Genomic DNA, 18,669 nt, shown 5'->3' on the forward strand with positions numbered 1-18,669 from the left:
ATATATATATATATATATATATATATATATATATATATACTATGCACATATGCTTGGTCCTGCCCCAGTGTGGGCGGATGGACTAGATGACCTCTTGAGGCCCCTCCCACCCATACATTTTTATGATTCTGTGAACTGATTCTGTGAACCACCAATCTTCTCTTCTGAGTTGCTCCAGCTCCTGCTAGGGTAAAATCTGTTCCTTTCAGGTTCTTATACCACACCACTAGTCTGGTAGCTGATCACCAGCTGGTCAAGAGCTATTTTCACTAGCTCTCAGTAGGGGACCTCTCATTTTTTAAAATTTTGTTTTGGGAAATAAATAGATGATAAAGGCAAAATGGTCGCTACCCCGCAAGTCTAAAGTCTCATGAAACATTTTTTTCCTCTTGTTCATATTTCCCTTTTAGGTTCTGTCTTGTGTGCTAGATCCATTATTACAGCTATGTACTGTGTCTGCTAGTAATTTAGGCACCGCTGACATGGCAACCTTCATGGTAAATTCACTTTATATGATGAAGACTACCCTGGCTCTCTTTGAATTCACTGACAAACGTCTGGAAATGTTACAATTTCAGGTAAGTGTCAACAATAAGTAGAAAGTTTATCGCATATTGTTTTATAGCTGTGAATAGCAGACATAACCAACATTTTCAAACATGGGTGCCTAAAGTTAGGCTTCTAAATCCATATGTAGGCACCTAAATGAGGCATTATTTTCATAGATGCTGAGGAGCCCCACTTCCACGGAGATCAGTGACAGCTGAAAGTACATAGTATCTTTGAAAATTACACCTCTTTTATTTAGGCACCTAAATATTGATTTTAGGAGCCACATTTCAGGCACCCAAGTTTGAAAATTTTGACCTATGTTTTTTTTATCTGAAAGTAAACCAATATAAGTGAAAGTATTTTTTATTCCAGTCACTCATTTTTTAAGACAAACGAGCTGATATAGTTAAAACAAATGGAAGTGTAAACATCAATATGCAGCATCCCCAATGATCTACTCCTGGGGGAATTCTGCACCACTGCATGCATGCATAATGCGCCACGCATAGTTTTAATTTTTTTGCAGAAAATAGCTTTGCCGGAAAGTTGCTGCAGTTCTGCCTTTTGCCCACTTCCAGTCAGCTAGGGAAGAGAGAGAGTCTGCAGTGCTTTCTTCACAGCACCTGTCAAGCCAAGACAGGAGATATGGGGAGACAGACAGCGTGGGGCTGCTGGGGGGGTCACAGACAGAGACTCATAAGGGCTAGTGGGGCAGGACAGACTGGGGCAGAGGCTGAATGGGAGTGGAGGCTCAGGGCCACAGGGGGAAGGGAGGAGTGCAGGGCCACATGGGAGAAGGGTGTGGCTGAGTGGGGGCACAGAGACACATGGAGATGGGTGGAGGAGGCTGGCTGAGGGGGTGCAGGGACACATGGGAGAAGGGAGGCGACTGAGTGGGGGCACAAAGACACATGGGACAGGGAGGGGATGAAGGGAGGGGTGTCTGAGTGGGGGTGGAGAGATGTGGACAGGGGTGCAAGAACATGTGGTGCAGGGACACATGGGGACAGGGGCATATGTGGCTGACTGAATGGGAGAGGCTAGGGATCAGCCAGGGTCTGCATGAAGGAAGCTCCCTAGCAATCCCTCCCTGCCCCCCCCCCCCCCAAAATACCCGTTCCTTACTTCTCCCACCCATACCCAATAACCCTCCAAGTTCACACCCAGGCTCCTTCCCAGCAATTTACTTCCCTCTCTCCCACTCTTCAGTTGCCTCTGACTCCCCCAAGCCTTTCCACTGCTTCTGAGGGGTGCGGGTAATACGGTTCTGTATTGTAGTTTAAATGAATTATTATTAAGGCCTGGTCTTCACTGTGTGTGGGGGGGGAGGATTGATATAATTTACGCAATTTCAGCTACGTGAATAACATAGCTGAAGTCGACGTACTTAGAAATACTTACCGCGGTGTCTTCGCTGTGGTAAGTCAACAGCTGACGCTCCTCCGTTGACTCCGCCTGCACCTCTTGCTCCTGTTGAGTACCGGAGTCGACGGGAGAGCCCTTGGCAGTCGATTTATTGCGTCTAGACTAGATGCGATAAATCGACCCCCGACGGCTCGATCACTGCCCGTCAATCCAGCGGGTAATGTAGACAGGCCCTAAGAGTTCTGTATTAATATGCCTACTAAAGAATCTATTTGTCAAAAAAAAAAAAAAAATCCTGAATCTTTTTTGTCGTCTGTATTGTTAGACATATTTGCTGACAGGTATTTTGAAATAAATTACCAAAATAATTGAAACTGGTGTGATTATATTGTGATATTTTGACAAATAAAATATGCAGAATTTTAAAATATTGTGCACAGAGTTTTTAATTTTTTGATGCAGAATTTTAAACTTTTTGGCATACAATTCCCCCAGGAGTAATGATCGAAGTATGATCATCAATCAGTGACGTTTTTTTTATCTCCTTACTCTGAAGCATCAGGGATGACCATGGCTGGAGATTGGACATTGGACAGGGAGAGCCAGGGCTCTGAGCTGGCACCAGGCATTCGCTCTTTCAGGTGCTTGGCTGGCTGATTCTTGCTCTCATGCTCAGGATTTAACTGGTCGCCATATGTAGGGTCAGGAAGCAGTTTTTCCCCAGGTCAGATTGGCAGAGACTTGAGGTGTTTTCATCATCTTCTGCAGCATATGGATGTGGATCATTTGCCAGGACTATGTGGGTATAGCTCACTTAATCATTTCCCTGCGGGGGAAATTGGGCACTGGTGCACCTCAGTCCCTCCTATTCTCTGTCTGTGGTATATAATAGTCTAGTCTTCTGTGGGCTGTAATATTTTGATCTAATTTTGATTTTTTAGTTTAGTGAGCAGGTGCTGGTGGCCTGTGATATACAGGCAGTCAGACTAGACAATCTGGTGACCCTTTCTGGCCTTAACTATGATTATGAATAATCAAATTCTGTTTCCCTGAACATGGGGATATATCCATGGGAGGATTAGATGTTAAGTTTTTTCCCTAGTGCTTGTTTTTACTTAACATGCCAAAACAATGTTTTACATATTGTAATATTTTGAAGTTAATAAGTAATGTTAACACTATCCACAGTTCACTAAGACATTAAAATATATGCTTTTTGGATTGTTAATTTTGGGGCACGTTTGGCACAATCCATCTTCAGATGTATAGATTACTTATGCCCGCAACTTTGCACTGCATCCCATGTCCTTCTTTAAAATGTTTCCCAACAGGAAGCACAATTTCAAGGGGTCTCTCTGGACATGTTTTTAATTAGTGACTCTCCTGTAATATTTCAGAGCGTTGTGGAGGTTATCTCTTACCCCTCTTTAGTATCACCACTATGTCATTAGCAATAGAAACTCTGGCACTTGAAGCTGGCCATTTAACTAATTAAAAAAATTCAGATTGTCTAAAACCAAACTACTAATGTGGTGTTTTTAAGATACTTCTGGAATCCATTTATTCTGCGATTCAAAATCTAGAGACTAGGTGGGAAACATTTGCTACTAACCCGGATTCACTTTCTGTAAACATTTCACAGTTAGATCTAAATTGGAAGGGATGTCTTGAGGTCATGCAAAAGAAGGTTACTGATTTTGAGATAGATTAGTGTAGAACAGAAACATTTATTGGGGGTATTCATCAAGAATAATTTACTGACTAGGAAAATCGAGACCTTTGAAAATTATTGAAATCACCATATTCAAATACTAGCCTTTCCTTAGAGATCAGGAGGAAAAGATGTATTTTATTATATTCTAGTTTCCATAAATTCATTAGAAAACGATGTTTCTTCTCTTGAGAGATCAAAGTTTTGTAGGATACCTAATAAAGGTTCTGTATCTGCTATATCTATTAAATTAAATTGGACTCTTTGTGCTGTAATAGAAGTTTTTGTTTCTTGTGTAGACCAGGAGAGAGAAAAAGCAAATGGAGGATTATGTATTAAAAAAAGTATATTTCTTCACATCTTTGTAAGGCCACTCAAACCTGAAGAAGAAAATTGCTGCTCCTTTGGGTTGAATTGACTAGATTTGGGTTCTTTGTTTTTATCTCTAGCAAAGTTGCAGTTGTACAAAAATTGTTAAATGATTTTATGAATATACGGCATTTTTGATGTCTCAGAGGTAATAAGGAAGCTTTTTCTGAAGATGATAAAAGCAGAGCTGACAGTTATACAGCTCTTCATTGCCTAATTTTTGAATAGGTGCTTGTAGCTAACTTTCTCTTTCTTTAAAATAAATTCAATTATGCCTTTTGAATCCTATACTGATTGCCTAACATGGTTTAGGTTTCAGTTTTATTCTCTTCATGAAATCTTAATGATTTCATTTTATTTTTTGTTTGATCTTGTCTTGCACTCTTCAGCATTTTCAACAAGAATTTGATTCTTTCTTTCATGTAGTTGCAATGCATTATATCATTCTAATTTTGATATTTTACTATAACTTTTTGAAGTTTTAATTTTAAAGCATTAGTATTTGTCTTTTATGGCTATGGATTTTTCAGATTTGAGCATTTAGGCCACAGTGTTACAATGTGGGCAGACCCATGTGTCCAAGTCAAGCCCCGCTGAAGTTAGTGGGGTTTCATCTGTGCACAGGGTCTGCCTGCATGGAGCTCACTGCAGGATTGGGACCTCAGCTTTTGTCAAAACATCTTGCTTCACTGAGTTCCCTGGTAATGCAAAATAATCAAGATCCAAATTGGCTTTGCAAATTAAATCTTTTTTAAAAGGTATAAACCACATTGTCACTTTTTATTCTTGGTTTTCTGTAGTGCATGTGATTTGAATTCTTAGGTGCTCTTTCTCCTTTTATTCTAGATGACTACTAAACTGTCACTTTGTAATTTAAGAACAACTTTTATTTAATGTTTCTTTTAACTATTTCTTCCCCTCCAAATTTCAGATTGAAGCACACTTGGATACGTTAATAAATGAACAAGCCTCCTGTGTGTTAACTAGAGCTGGTCTAAGTTGCATATACAAATCTGTGCAGCAGCACAAACCAGAGCAGGTAAGAATTTACTTTTTCAGCAGCCAATGGAGTACTTTGTTTTGCCTGAAACTGTTGAAAGTGTGATGCTATCTGTTTTCTGTTGTGGCTATCCTAACTTCAAGACAGTCAGAACTAGTGTGACAAAAATAAGTTTTTACTATCTCTTGAAAACCTGCAATCTTAGCTCCTGTCCACTCATCTTTTTATGTAGCTTATTTGTTATACTACAGGTATTATTAAATTCCTTTTTCTCTTCAGCTAGATTTTTGTCCTTTGACTTTTAACTTCAGTGAACTCAAAATTCTCCGAATAGGTTCCCATGATTAAAGGTGATAAATTAAGCATGTATTTGGAGAGAGGGTAGTGTATTGTTCTGTAGAGGAGGATACCTAGATTTAGGGTTCTGGTTTCCTAAACCAGTAGAGAGATTGATAGTGTGTATGTGTGTGAATGCCCCAACATAATGGGGAAATAATGTTAAACAAGCATTTTTAAACGTGGCAATCCCCATTAAGATGCTAAATTTGATTTTTTGGTCAACAGAGGCCAATTCCTATTCTAAGCCTATTTTCAAACTCTGTTCTAGATTATACTGATTCCATGAAACAATTTATAATACAGCAAAATGGTGGAGACTGTAATGATGTTGTCTGTGGTAATGAAAAGGGAGGAGGAAGTGGTTGGGAGGACAGATGAGGAGCTCAGTTTTAGTTACTTTTAATTTAAAGAAGTGATAGGAAATGATAAATGGCCTATTTTAGTGAATGTATTACTTACTGCTTTCCTGTACCTACAGGTGTAGTTGTTGACAGTCATAACAGGTAGTCAGACATGGTCCCTGCCCCAAAGAGTTTACAATCTAGTGTTGGATTACAATAAAATCTTAATCTAGGATTATTTTCACATTTTATCCACTTGTTTAAAAGGCTGCTTTATTTGATTACCTATTTTTAGGGGCCCCTGGCAAACTTGCCTAGCTTGGATTCAGAGTCACTGAAGGCTGCAATGGTGAGCTTTTTGCAATTTCATGTTGAGCTGTGTTGTTGCTATGACTTTTAAAGGAATAGTGTCCAAGTTATAAGACAAAAATATTTATCTAAATATCTGTGTTTTGTTTTTGGAGCTTAATATCTGTATTGCTTCTATAAACATTTTTCAATCCATTCAACAGACTTTAAGAGGTAAAAAACATTCTAAAAACCATGCATAATATACTGAATTAAAGTTGTAGGTATATACTGTGACAGAAGGAACTTCTAATAGAATTAAGCCGAATTGTGCATTTGGTTTTCGTCCTGTGATCCTTTAACTATGTTTTCATCTAGCTGTAGGTATTAACAAATCAATTATACTGTTTAGAAAAGAAAAATGAACATTTATCTTATTCAGAAATTATTCAAGAATAAAATGGGGTATTTTGATACATATGGTAATGTATGTTATTACAAAACTAATTCAAAGCCTTGAAGAATTCAAAATATTTTTCAACTGTTTCCCATAGCAATCATGTCACAAAGAAATTTTGTAATGTTGTGTTGGGTCATAACTAGGACTGTCAATTAATCGCAGTTAACTCACACAATTAACTCAAAAAAATTAATCGCGATTAATCACACTTTTAATCAGACTGTTAAACAATAGAATACCAATTGAAATGTATTAAATATTTTTGGATGTTTTTCTACATTTTCAAATAAATAGATTTCAATTACAACACAGAATACAAAGTATACAGTGCTCACTTTATATTATTATTTTTGATTACAAATATTTGCAATGTAAAAATGATAAACAAAAAAATAGTATTTTTCAGTTCACCTCATACAAGTACTGTAGTGCAATCTCTTTATCGTGAAAGTGCAACTTACAAATGTAGATTTTTTGTTACATAACTGCACTCAAAAACAAAAGAACGTAAAACTTTAGAGCCTCCAAGTCCACTCAGTCCTACTTCTCGTTCAGCCAATCACTCAGAAAAACAAGTTTGTTTACATTTACAGAAGGTAATGCTGCCCACTTCTTATTTACTATGTCACCAGAAAGTGAGAACAGGCTTTCACATGGCATGTTTGTAGCCAGCATGGCAAGGTATTTATGTGCCACATATGCTAAACATTTGTATGCCCCTTCATGCTTCGGACATCATTCCAGAGGACATGCTTCCATGCTGATGGCCCTCGTTTAAAAAAAAAAAAAAAAAAAAGTTAATTAGATTTGTGACTGAACTGCTTGGGAGAGAATTTCATGTCTCCTGCTCTGTTTTACCCGCATTCTGCCATAATATTTCATGTTATAGCAGTCTTGGATGATCACCCAGCACATGTTGTTCATTTTAAGAATGCTTTCACTGCAGATTTGACAAAACACAAAGAAGGTACCAATGTGAGATTTCTAAAGATGGCCACAGCACTCGACCCAAGATTTAAGAATCTGAAGTGCCTTCCAAAATCTGAGAGGGAAGAGGTGTGGAGCATGCTTTCAGAAGAGTTAAAAGAGCAACAGTCTGATGCGGTAACTTCAGAACCCGAACCACCAAAAAAGAAAATGCTTGTGGCATCTGACTCTGATGATGAAAATGAACATGCATTGGTCCGCACCGCTTTTGATCATTATCGAACAGAACCTGTCATCGGCATGGACGCATGTCTTCTGGAATGCCGGTTGAAGCCTGAAGGGACATATGAATCTTTAGTGCATCTGGCACATAAATGTCTTGTAATGCCAGTTACAACAGTGCCATGTGAACACCTGTTTTTACTTTCAGGTGACACTGTAAACAAGAAGCGGGCAGCATTATCTCCTGCAAATGTAAACAAACTTGTTTGAGCGATTGGCTGAACAAGAAGTAGGACTGAAGTTTTACATTGTTTTATTTTTGAGTGCAGTTATTTTTTTGTACATAATTCTACATTTTTAAGTTCAACTTTCATGATAAAGATTGCACTACAGTACTTGTATTAGGTGAACTGAAAAATACTATTTCTTTTGTTTTTTACAGTGCAAATATTTGTAATAAAAATAATATAAAGTGAGCACTGTACACTTTATATTCTGTGTTGTAATTAAAATCAGTATATTTGAAAATGTAGAAAATATCCAAAAATATTTAAATAAATGGTGTTCTATTATTGTTTAACAGTGTGATTAATCGTGATTAATTTTTTTTAATCACTTGACAGCCCTAGTCATAACTTGTTGAACTACAGTAATCTTGCATCACATAATAGAAACCATCACACTCTTTTGAAACACTCATATTGAAATTTAAAAATCCATTAAATTGTGTTTTGGAATATTTTCATTGTTTCTAATAGTGGGCCTTTGATCTACTGAAGTAGTACAAATACAAAATTATTTGTGAACTGGTAGTAAGACTATCAAGTTTCTAAGTCTTGAGAAACAAAATTTTGCTTACAATAATGTTACACTGTGAAACATTTTGAATTGCTGAGAGCAAATATTAATTCTAATGAGTTGTAATCACTGAGATTTCTTTTGCCTCAGTGCTTTGAAATACAGGAATTATAGTTATAAATGATAGGGAAAAGTAAACCTTTCATTTTATGCAAGTAGTTCAGTGAAGCTCAATAGTTAGGTACTGAGCGTATGTTGCAGTTGATTTTTGTTTTTGGGAGGTGTTAAGTTTCATTACACTGTAGATTTAAAAACAAATTATCAGTTAATGCTTTTCATCTTAAACAACATGCAAAAGTTAAATGACACAGATGCAATCTCACAGTTCAACAGCTAGCTATAAATTAACTGTCAATCTTCTCAGTAAACCTTTAAAGTACAGTTCACTGAAAAGGTGATTATCTATGCAAATGGCATTTTAGAGTTCCACAGCTACTTGGATTCAGTGATTTCCATATGAAACTTGCTGAGTTCATAAATGAAAAAAGAATTTTTTTTCATGAGTTCTAGCCTTAAAAAACTCAAACGGGGTTGTGTAGGACATGCTGTATATTTTGATTCATGCATTATCACTATTAATAAAGATTCTGCAGACTAAAATCTGCTCTCAGTTATGTCTGCGTAGCCCTTTTTTTCTCAAATTGTGCTTTTAATTAACACCAGTGCAACTCAGTTGTGTTCAGTAGGATTGCAAAAGTGTTTCTGCAAATGCACCATAGTTGTTAATGTTGTTGGCTAATTAGCGAGAAAAAAAATCAGTTAATTCTCTCATAGCTATGTTGTATCTGTAGGGCTAATACAACTAACACTGTGTGTGTGTGTCTATATATAGGAGCTAATTGGCTAAGTAAGAAGGTGCCATTTTAATATAGTCACTTTTCAGAGGAGGACTGCATTTTAGAGGAAATTTGCATGTAGTGGTCTGTAGTATGTTCTTGGTGCTTTGGTGTGGTGTATGTTGCCAAGCTCTTACTTTTTATTACTTCTTCTAGGTTCAGTTTGATCGTTACCTGTCTGCTCCTGATAATCTGTTAATGCCACAACTCAATTTCCTTCTAAGTGCTACTGTGAAGTAAGTTTTTGACTGAATTTCTTTGTTCTGTACTTTTGCACATTAAAAAGGTACAGATTGAGTGGAATATAGCAGAGTATGTTAGAAGTGGAATTATTCAATTGTAAATGCTATTCAGATATGCTTTTAGGTTCTACTTTAATTTGTTTTGGTTGCACTTTCTTGAGCAAGTAGTTAGTAAGGGGTAATTTTATAACTTTCTAAAGTAGCTACTCTGGAGTCCATGAACACACTGACATGACAAATACAGATTGGAAATAAGGCATAAATTTTTTAACAGTGAGAGTAGTTAACCATTGGAACAATTTGTCAAGGGTTGTGATGGATTCTCCATCACTGACCATTTTAAAATCAGGATTGGATGATTTTCTAAAAGATATGCTCTAGGAATTATTTTGGGGAAGTTCTATGGCCTATGTTATAGTGGAGGGCAGACTGGATTATCACAATGATCCCTTCTGGCCTTGGCGAGCCTATGAATCACACTAATCTATTTAGAACCGTGTTTCTCAAACTGGGGTCGCCGCTTGTGTAGGGAAAGCCCCTGGCGGGCCGGGCCGGTTTGTTTACCTGCCCCGTCCGCAGGTCCGGTCGATCGCGGCTCCCACTGGCCACGGTTCGCCGCTGCAAGCCAAAGGCCGCTGGAAGCGGTGGCCAGTAAGTCCCTCGGCCCGCGCCGCTTCCAGCAGCTCCCATTGGCCTGGAGCGGCGAACCGCGGCCAGTGGGAGCCGCGATCGGCCGGACCTGCAGACGGGGAAGGTAAACAAAACCCCAGCCCGCCAGGGGCTTTCCCTACAAAAGCGGCGACCCCAGTTTGAGAAACATTGATTTAGAACATATTCCCTGTATCATTATCAGTTTCTCATCTCTGTTGGAAATTGTTTTAGTTATTTTATAAGCCTTCCAAAGATATATGAAATACGTAATTCCCCATAGAAGATTTTTTTATTCCAATTTCTATATCTACTTTATAGAATCCTACAGCTTTGTTGCACTGTACTGTAGAATATTGATATTCTTGTCTCATTTAATGTGGTGCTGCAATTATTTTTTGCAGAATTTTGTGACTTCTACTTTGAAGTATTAAAGTGAGGATTTTATTATGTATCTCTCCTCTTGTTTTCATGAATATATTTTAAAATATGACAAATATGGGCATACTCAACCTTAAGGCTAGAATATGCCAAGAATTTCTTTCCAATTAAATGTGAAGCTCATGAAGACATTGTATAACACTTACATTCAAAAAATTAGATTTGCTACAGTGATCAAAAGGTCTCTTGCTACTATTTTTGGTACTTTGTGAAAATACACTGATTATATAGTATCATGTGAAAAACTGTTAATATGAGATTAAATTTATTATTTTAATACTACAGAAGTCAGCAGTATCAGCAACATTAACTGTCCATTTGTATGTATTCATTACACAGGACACTTTCTTGTCACTAAAATGGTTGTATGTATGACTGAAAAATTATTTTTGCCACCATAAAGTTTAAGAATCATTAGCATTTCCCTCCCCTGCTTTCTTGCTGCTAGCAATGTTGGTGAATCCTGCTGATTAGTGCTCGCTCTTCCTTGTTTGGTATCACAGGAGTTCTGCCTGCCTGATGTTTTTTTTAAGAGACTTGGCATGTGGCAATGCAAGCTTCTGCAAGCTGAGGTGCCTCCGTTTTACAGAGTGCCCACCTCTAAGGGTGGTAAAGTATTTCAGTCTCTATGCCCGTCAGCTCAATGGCCTTTTTATTAGAGGCTAAGTAACAAAAATAATAGGATGTTTTAGTACAGACTAATTGTGTGTGCAGTTCCTAATCAGTCAGCAGCAGTTTTCACTACTCACCACCTGCTTGGCCTGTATTTGGAGAGGGCCAAAAAGGAGGCCAGCTGAGGTCACGCAGACTTATAAATATAGGTGCCCTCTCCTGGGATCCCAGTTGGGAGTTGGAATCTCCTGGAGAAACAAGGAGACTTAGGGGAAGTGCAGCGAGATGTTCTATCCACAGACATTCATAGTCTCTCTAGTCTCAGCTAGATTGCTCCTGCCATAGCTGTCACCCTCAGTTCTTGGAGAAAATTGTGCATGTTTGGTAGAGTGCCTTACATACCCTCTGTGCAACAGAGGAATTTCATGATGGGAGCTGTGACAGAGGAACAGCTGTGTCAGAGGAACAGCACCACAGCAATGGCAGACAGGGTCAGGAGACAACCTCAGTGATCTCAGATTTCATATAGGCTGCCAAGCAGACATCACTAGACGTACATGTGGCACTCTTCAGAGAAAAGAAAGGATTGTGGAGCACAGCTAGCATAGCTGGACAGACCTGATGATGTCAGGACATCAGGAAGACTGTACAGAGAATAGCTAATGTGAAAACTGGGTACAAAATACCCCTATTTTTTTAAATTTATTGTTAATACAACAAATTATAGGGTAGTATACCAGACTCCAGATGTGTCCGTGCAAACACTAAGTTGACGGCAAGCTGGGGTATAAATCTGCCCCACACCAGTGTGCTGAACACTTGTTCTTCTTCGAGTGATTGTTCACGTCCATTACACATTAGGTGTGCGCACGTCGCGTGCACGGACGTCGGAAACTTTTTCCCTCAGCGGCTCCCGTCGGGCCGGCAGGGGCCCCCCCCCTCCCGCCAGAGCAGCGCCCCGCTCTAGCGTATATATATCCCTGCGGGCCCGACCCTCCCTCAGTTCCTTCTTACCGTCCGTGACGGCGTTGGAACAACTCTGTCTCTCGCTTGAGAGTGTCCCTTAGCGTTAATAGTTAGTGTTCTTCTTAGCAGTATCAGTTCTTTAGTACTTAGTGTTAATCTTAGTAGTTAACAGTTTAGTAGTAGTTAAGCTCCTTTGTGTTAGGTGTTTGGTCGATCCCAACACCGGCCCTGGGCGGCGGGGCATGCCGCATGCCCAAGGCTTCAAGGCTTGTGCCATGTGCCGCAAGCCTATGCCGATAAGCGATCCCCACGACTCGTGCCTCCATTGCCTGGGGGAAGCGCACCAAAAAGAGCGCTGCAAGATCTGTAAGGCCTTCAAGCCCAGAACTAAGAAAGAGAAGGACTTTCGCCTTAAGCAGCTGCTCTTGGAGGCTGCATTACAGCCCTCCACTTCGAATCAGGCCGCGGCACCGTCAACTTCGGTGCGGAGTGCCCCGGCATCGGTTCATGATCTGGCACCGGCGGGACACCATAAGCCAACGGCACCGGCACAGCAAGACCGCCCCCAGCACCGGTCACCTTCGCCGGCAAAATCGAAGGGCCAACCCAAGGCCCAAGGACGCTCCCCGCATAAGAGGGCAGCGCCCACGAAGACTTCGACTGCGCCTAAGGGAGTGGCGACCCCAGAACAGATCCCGGTGCCAGTGGCTCCGGCGCCGAGAGGCCCGTCGAGCCCCGGGATAGGCGCATCGAGTGAGGAGGAAGGGCTGGAGGAGCTTTTGGAACAGCCCTCCACCCCGGACACGTTTGAGGCAGCAAAGGACCTCATCGAATTGTCCGCTGTGGGCCCCCTCCAAGCCAAAGATAATCCGCCAAGATGGCCGTCCAGAGGCAAGCTGGCAATGGTGCGCCCATCACGGTCACCATCTCGGCACCGCTCACGGCGCCGTTCCCGGTCGAGCTCTGCCTCGGTGGACTCCGGCTACTCTCGGTGCAGAGGGCCGCACAGCCGTCGGGCCCCAACAAGCGCCCGGCACCGACCCAGCAGCCCTACTCGAGTGGGCATCGGGACGTGTCAGCCATGCGATCCCCGAGACTGACCACTCGTAGTTGTTCCCGGTCCCGAGGTCAACGGTACCGTTCCAGGTCCAGGTCGGCAAGACGTTACTCCCGGTCCCGGTCACGGAGGTACTACTCTCCGACCCCGGACCGGCACCGTCCCACGGCACCACCGTGGCCATCCACGTCACCGTCTGTGGTTTCGGAGGCAGACTCGGGCCAGTCCAGCAGATTTGCCCACAGGGCACCGGCCGGTAGGGAGCACGAAGCCGCTTGGCACCCACAGTGGGGCCAGCCAGGACAATGGCCATTCTGGACCCCTTGGGCCTATCACCAACAAGGCCCCCCCGTCCAGGACCTCGAGATGTGGCTCCTCGAGACACCGGTCCCGCTCCCCGCAAGGGCGCCCCTCCTCGCGTAAGGAGGCCACGGTCTCCAGACCACCAGAGCGAGAAAGAGCCGACTCGGCACCGAGCCCGGCACCGTCTCAGGCCCACACTATAGGACAGATCCCAGGGGAGCGCCCACTAGGTGAGGAGTTGCTGGAAGAGGAGGACGCGCAGAAGGCCCTAACCTCTTCTTCCTCACCAGATGAGGCTGTGGCAGGCACGACAGTGTCCGGCCCTCCCCCGATTGACCATCGGGCACACCAGGATCTGCTCCGCCGAGTAGCCCTCAATCTGGGGTTGCAGGCGGAGGAAACTGTAGAGCAGGAGGACCCCATGGTTGACATCCTAAGCCCGGAAGGCCCCTCCAGGATTGCACTCCCGCTCATAAAAACAGTACAGTCGAATTATAAGACAGTGTGGTAAACACCGGCCTCCAGCACACCAACTGCGAAAGGCGTAGAGAGGAAGTACTTCGCCCCCTCCAAGGGGTTCGACTTCCTTTTTTCTCATCCAGCACCCTGTTCGCTGGTTGTCTCTGCGGTCAACGAAAGAGAGCGGCATGGCCAGCAAGCCCTGACCCCCAAGGCCAAGGAGGCAAAGCGCTTGGACTTATTTGGGAGGAAGGTCTACTCATCCGGTGGCCTCCAGTTGAGGATCGCTAACCAACAAGCAATTCTGAACAGACACAATTTCAATTCTTGGGCATCAGTCTCCAAGTTTAAGGACTCCCTGCCCCAGGGTTCACAACCAGAGTTCACTGCCCTGGTGGACGAGGGGAAGGCAGTAGCCAAAACCTCTTTGCAGGCCTCCCTTGACTCCGCGGACGCAGCGGCCAGGACAATCGCGTCAGGAGTGGTGATGAGGTGCTCGGCATGGCTACAGGCCTCCGGCCTTCCCCCAGAGGTACAAAACACCTTGCAAGACCTCCCGTTCGAAGGGGCAGGCTTGTTCTCAGACCAGACGGATGCCCGATTGCATAGCCTCAAAGACTCTCGAGCAACCCTCAAGTCGTTGGGAATGCACACCCCAGTGACACAGAGGAAACCCTTTAAGCCCCAACCACCGCAGAGGCAATACCACCCTCATCCTAGACAGGAACCGTACCGCAGAAGGGGCAGGGATAACAGGCGTAGACGTAACAACACGCCTAACCAGGTCAAAACCACAGTCAAGGCAAGCCGCAGCCGGGAAATAAGCAAGGGTTTTGAAGCTGCGTTCGAGGACAGCGTACCGACCCTTACACCAGATCCTTCTATATGTTTCAGGGACCACCTGTCCCATTTTTACCATGCTTGGTCCCGTATAACATCGGACCGCTGGGTCCTTTGCACGGTGGAGGCGGAATACACCCTTCAGTTCTCCTCGCCCCCTCCCTTCCACCCCCCATCCCCGTCCCTCTTCAGGGACCCCTCTCACGAGCAACTCCTTATGCAGGAGGTGCGGGCCCTCCTCAAAGTAGGAGCAGTGGAAGAGGTTCCTCCGGACCTAAGAGGGAAAGGGTTTTACTCCAGATATTTCCTCATTCCCAAAGCAAAAGGGAGCCTCCATCCCATTTTGGACCTACGCAAACTAAACAAAATTTTGGTCAAGGCACGTTTTCGTATGGTCTCCCTTGGCGCTATTATCCCATCCCTGGATCTGGGGGATTGGTACGCTGCCCTCGATATGAAAGATGCGTACTTTCATATCGCCATCCACCCGGCCCACCAGCAATTCCTGCGCTTCACCATCAACCAACACCATTTCCAATTTACGGTCTTGCCCTTTGGCCTAGCAACGGCCCCACGAGTGTTCACGAAATGCATATCCGTGGTGGCAGCCTTTCTTCGAAAAAGAAAGATGCGGGTATACCCGTACTTGGACGACTGGCTCCTCGCGGGCAGGTCAAAGGCCGAAGTCCGCTCCCACGTGGCACTGGCGTTACAGGTTTTCCGCAAGTTCGGTCTACTGGTCAACGTACTCAAGTCCTCACTCATCCCCACACAGAGACTGGATTTCATAGGAGCAGTCCTGGACTCTGTGGCGGCACGGGCAAGTCTTCCAGTGGCTCAGTTCCTGGCCATTCAAAGGGTCGTAAGCTCCATCCAACAATTCCCCACAACCACGGCCAGATGCTGTATGCAACTCTTGGGACACATGGCAGCTTGCACACATGTAGTCAGACATGCCCGCCTAAGACTCAGACCGTTACAGTTGTGGCTGGCCAAAGTGTATCGCCCCAACAGAGACCCCTTAGACCTAGTAGTGACAATCCCAGTTCGGGTGGCGAACTCCCTCCGCTGGTGGCTCGATCAGCAGCAGGTTTGCGAAGGAGTCCCTTTCGCCACCCCACAACCCACTCTGACATTAGTAACAGATGCGTCGGACCTGGGCTGGGGGGCGCACCTTGGGGACCTGCGGACCCAGGGCTTATGGTCCAGGGAGGAAAGGTTGCTTCACATCAATCTGAAGGAGTTAAGGGCAGTTCGCCTCACCTGCCAGACCTTTCACGTGTCAGTTCTGACGGACAACGCTACCGCCATGTTCTACATAAACAAGCAGGGCGGGTCCCGATCCTCTCCCCTCTGTCACGAGGCGCTCCTCCTATGGGACTTCTGTATAGCCCATTCAGTCCACCTGCTGGCAGCATATCTTCCAGGGGTCTAAAACGGGTTAGTGGACCACCTCAGCAGGTCCTACCGCATGCACGAATGGACTCTTAGAGAGGACGTCCTACATTCAATCTTCCAGAGGTGGGGGTTTCCCCAGGTGGATCTCTTCGCCACCAAGGACAACAGCCAATGCCCGCAGTTTTGTTCATTCCAGAACCTCAGCCCGGGCTCATTGGCAGATGCCTTCGCGATTCAGTGGCGCGGGAGCCTGAGGTATGCCTTCCCACCATTCCCACTCATCCACAGGGTCCTGCTCAAGACCCGCAGGGACAAGGCGACAGTCATCCTCATCGCACCGGCGTGGCCACGCCAGCATTGGTTCACAACCCTGCTGGAACTGTCTGTGACCGCCCCGATTGCCCTCCCCCTCCATTGCGACCTCATCACACAGGACCGGGGTCACCTACTCCACCCGAACCTACCATCGCTACATCTCACGGCGTGGTATCTCTCTAGCTAAATGATACGGAACACAGGTGCTCCCACCAGGTCCAGCAAATTCTTCTTGGTAGTAGGAAGCCCTCCACAAGAGCGACCTACCTTCCAAATGGAAGAGGTTCTCCCACTGGTGTGAGCCTCATCACATACAGCTTCTACAGGCCTCCGTACCATTAATACTAGACTACTTGCTGCACCTCAAGCATCAGGGGCTCGCCCTCGCCTCAATTAAAGTGCATCTGGCCGCCATATCGGCGTTCCACCCTGGAGAGTTGGGGGTTTCGGTGTTCTCCAACCCCACAGTAGTCCGATTCCTCAAGGGGCTGGAAAGGGTCTTTCCCTACTCGCGCCCGCCGGTCCCTGCATGGAATCTTAACCTGGTCCTAACTAAACTCATGGGGCCGCCCTTTGAACCCCTAGCCTCTTGCTCCCTCATGCATCTTTCGTGGAAGGTAGCGTTTCTAGTGGCCATCACATCGGCTAGGAGGGTATCGGAATTGAGAGCCCTCACTTCGGAACCCCCTTATACAGTTTTTTATAAGGATAAGGTGCAACTGAGGCCGCACCCCAAATTCCTTCTGAAGGTGGTCACGCAATTTCATATGGGGCAGGACATTTGTTTACCGGTGTTCTTCCCTAAGCACCATACGGACCCAAGCCACCGCAGCCTGCATACCCTCGATGTCCGTAGAGCCTTGGCATTCTATCTGGAACGGACCAGGCCATTCCGCAAGTCGACGCAACTGTTCATTGCCATTGCGGAGAGAATAAAAGGCCAGCCTATCTCGGCACAACGCTTGTCAGCATGGATTGTGCTTTGCATATGCACATGCTATGAGCTCGCCAACGTACCAGCCCCGGTGATCAGGGCTCACTCGACTAGGGCCCAAGCGTCCTCGGCGGCCTTCTTGGCACAGGTTCCACTCCAGGAAATCTGTAAAGCGGCGACCTGGTCGTCAGTGCATACGTTCACAGCCCACTACGCAATCCATCATCAGACCAGAGAGGACACGGTGGTCGGCAGGGCTGTGCTTCAGTCAATTGCTCCTTGACTCCTACCCTCCTCCAATGGTAAGCTTGTGAGTCACCTAATGTGTAATGGATGTGAACAATCACTCGAAGAAGAAAAAACGGTTACCTACCTTCTGTAACTGTTGTTCTTCGAGATGTGTTGTTCACATCCATTACACTTCCCACCCTCCTTCCCCTCTGTCGGAGTCACTGGCAAGAAGGAACCGAGGGAGGGTCGGGCCCGCAGGGATATATATATGCTAGAGCGGGGCGCCGCTCTGGCGGGAGGGGGGGGCCCCTGCCGGCCCGACGGGAGCCGCTGAGGGAAAAAGTTTCCGACGTCCGTGCACGCGACGCGCGCACATCTAATGTGTAATGGACGTGAACAACACATCTCGAAGAACAACAGTTACAGAAGGTAGGTACCATTTTTTCTGTCCTGTTGGGAGCTGAGAGCTGATTGTTTGTCTCTATAAAGCAGGACATGTGCTTGTAGCAAGAGATTAGCCATATTATTGATTCATTCTGATAATTGATTTGTAACATTTAAACGCTATAACCAGGAAAAATATTTATAGTGTATCCTGTTGTACTTGTTTCCAAATAAAGAAAATTCCTTTATTTGAAAGCTATGTATTAATATTTTAGTTATGGCTATAATAAAGCTCCGTTTTAGTTTGAGTAGGAAAACAGAAACTGAAAATTGAAATAAGATGCTATTTTTAGTAAATGCAGTTGTTTGTATTGATAAAAATTGTATTATGTTATGACATCTGAAATCCAAATGCCATAATTAATGACAAATGCACCACTGACACCAGTTGTTGAAAAGGCTCAGGTGTTGATGCAGTTCGTTACTTAATAGAAATATTTTTGATAAACTGGTTTTCCATCAAATTATTTTAACTGAATATTATCTTATGTATTCAGTTTGCCAGCTCCAG

General features: G+C 44.2%; 1 protein-coding gene across 1 annotated transcript in view; it reads left to right on the plus strand.

The window, feature by feature from the left end:
* Positions 1 to 18,669, plus strand: part of LOC112119329 (conserved oligomeric Golgi complex subunit 6) — a 99,345-nt gene that overhangs the window by 78,816 nt on the left and 1,860 nt on the right. The window contains exons 15-18 of the mRNA XM_024217949.2: positions 411 to 578; positions 4,929 to 5,036; positions 5,973 to 6,026; positions 9,425 to 9,504. Coding sequence (XP_024073717.2) covers positions 411 to 578; positions 4,929 to 5,036; positions 5,973 to 6,026; positions 9,425 to 9,504 — 410 coding nt within the window. The remainder of the gene's footprint in view (positions 1 to 410; positions 579 to 4,928; positions 5,037 to 5,972; positions 6,027 to 9,424; positions 9,505 to 18,669) is intronic.

This window comes from Terrapene carolina, unplaced genomic scaffold (genome assembly GCF_002925995.2).
Source record: "Terrapene carolina triunguis isolate 2854851 unplaced genomic scaffold, T_m_triunguis-2.0 Scaffold139, whole genome shotgun sequence".
NCBI lineage: Eukaryota > Metazoa > Chordata > Testudines > Emydidae > Terrapene > Terrapene triunguis.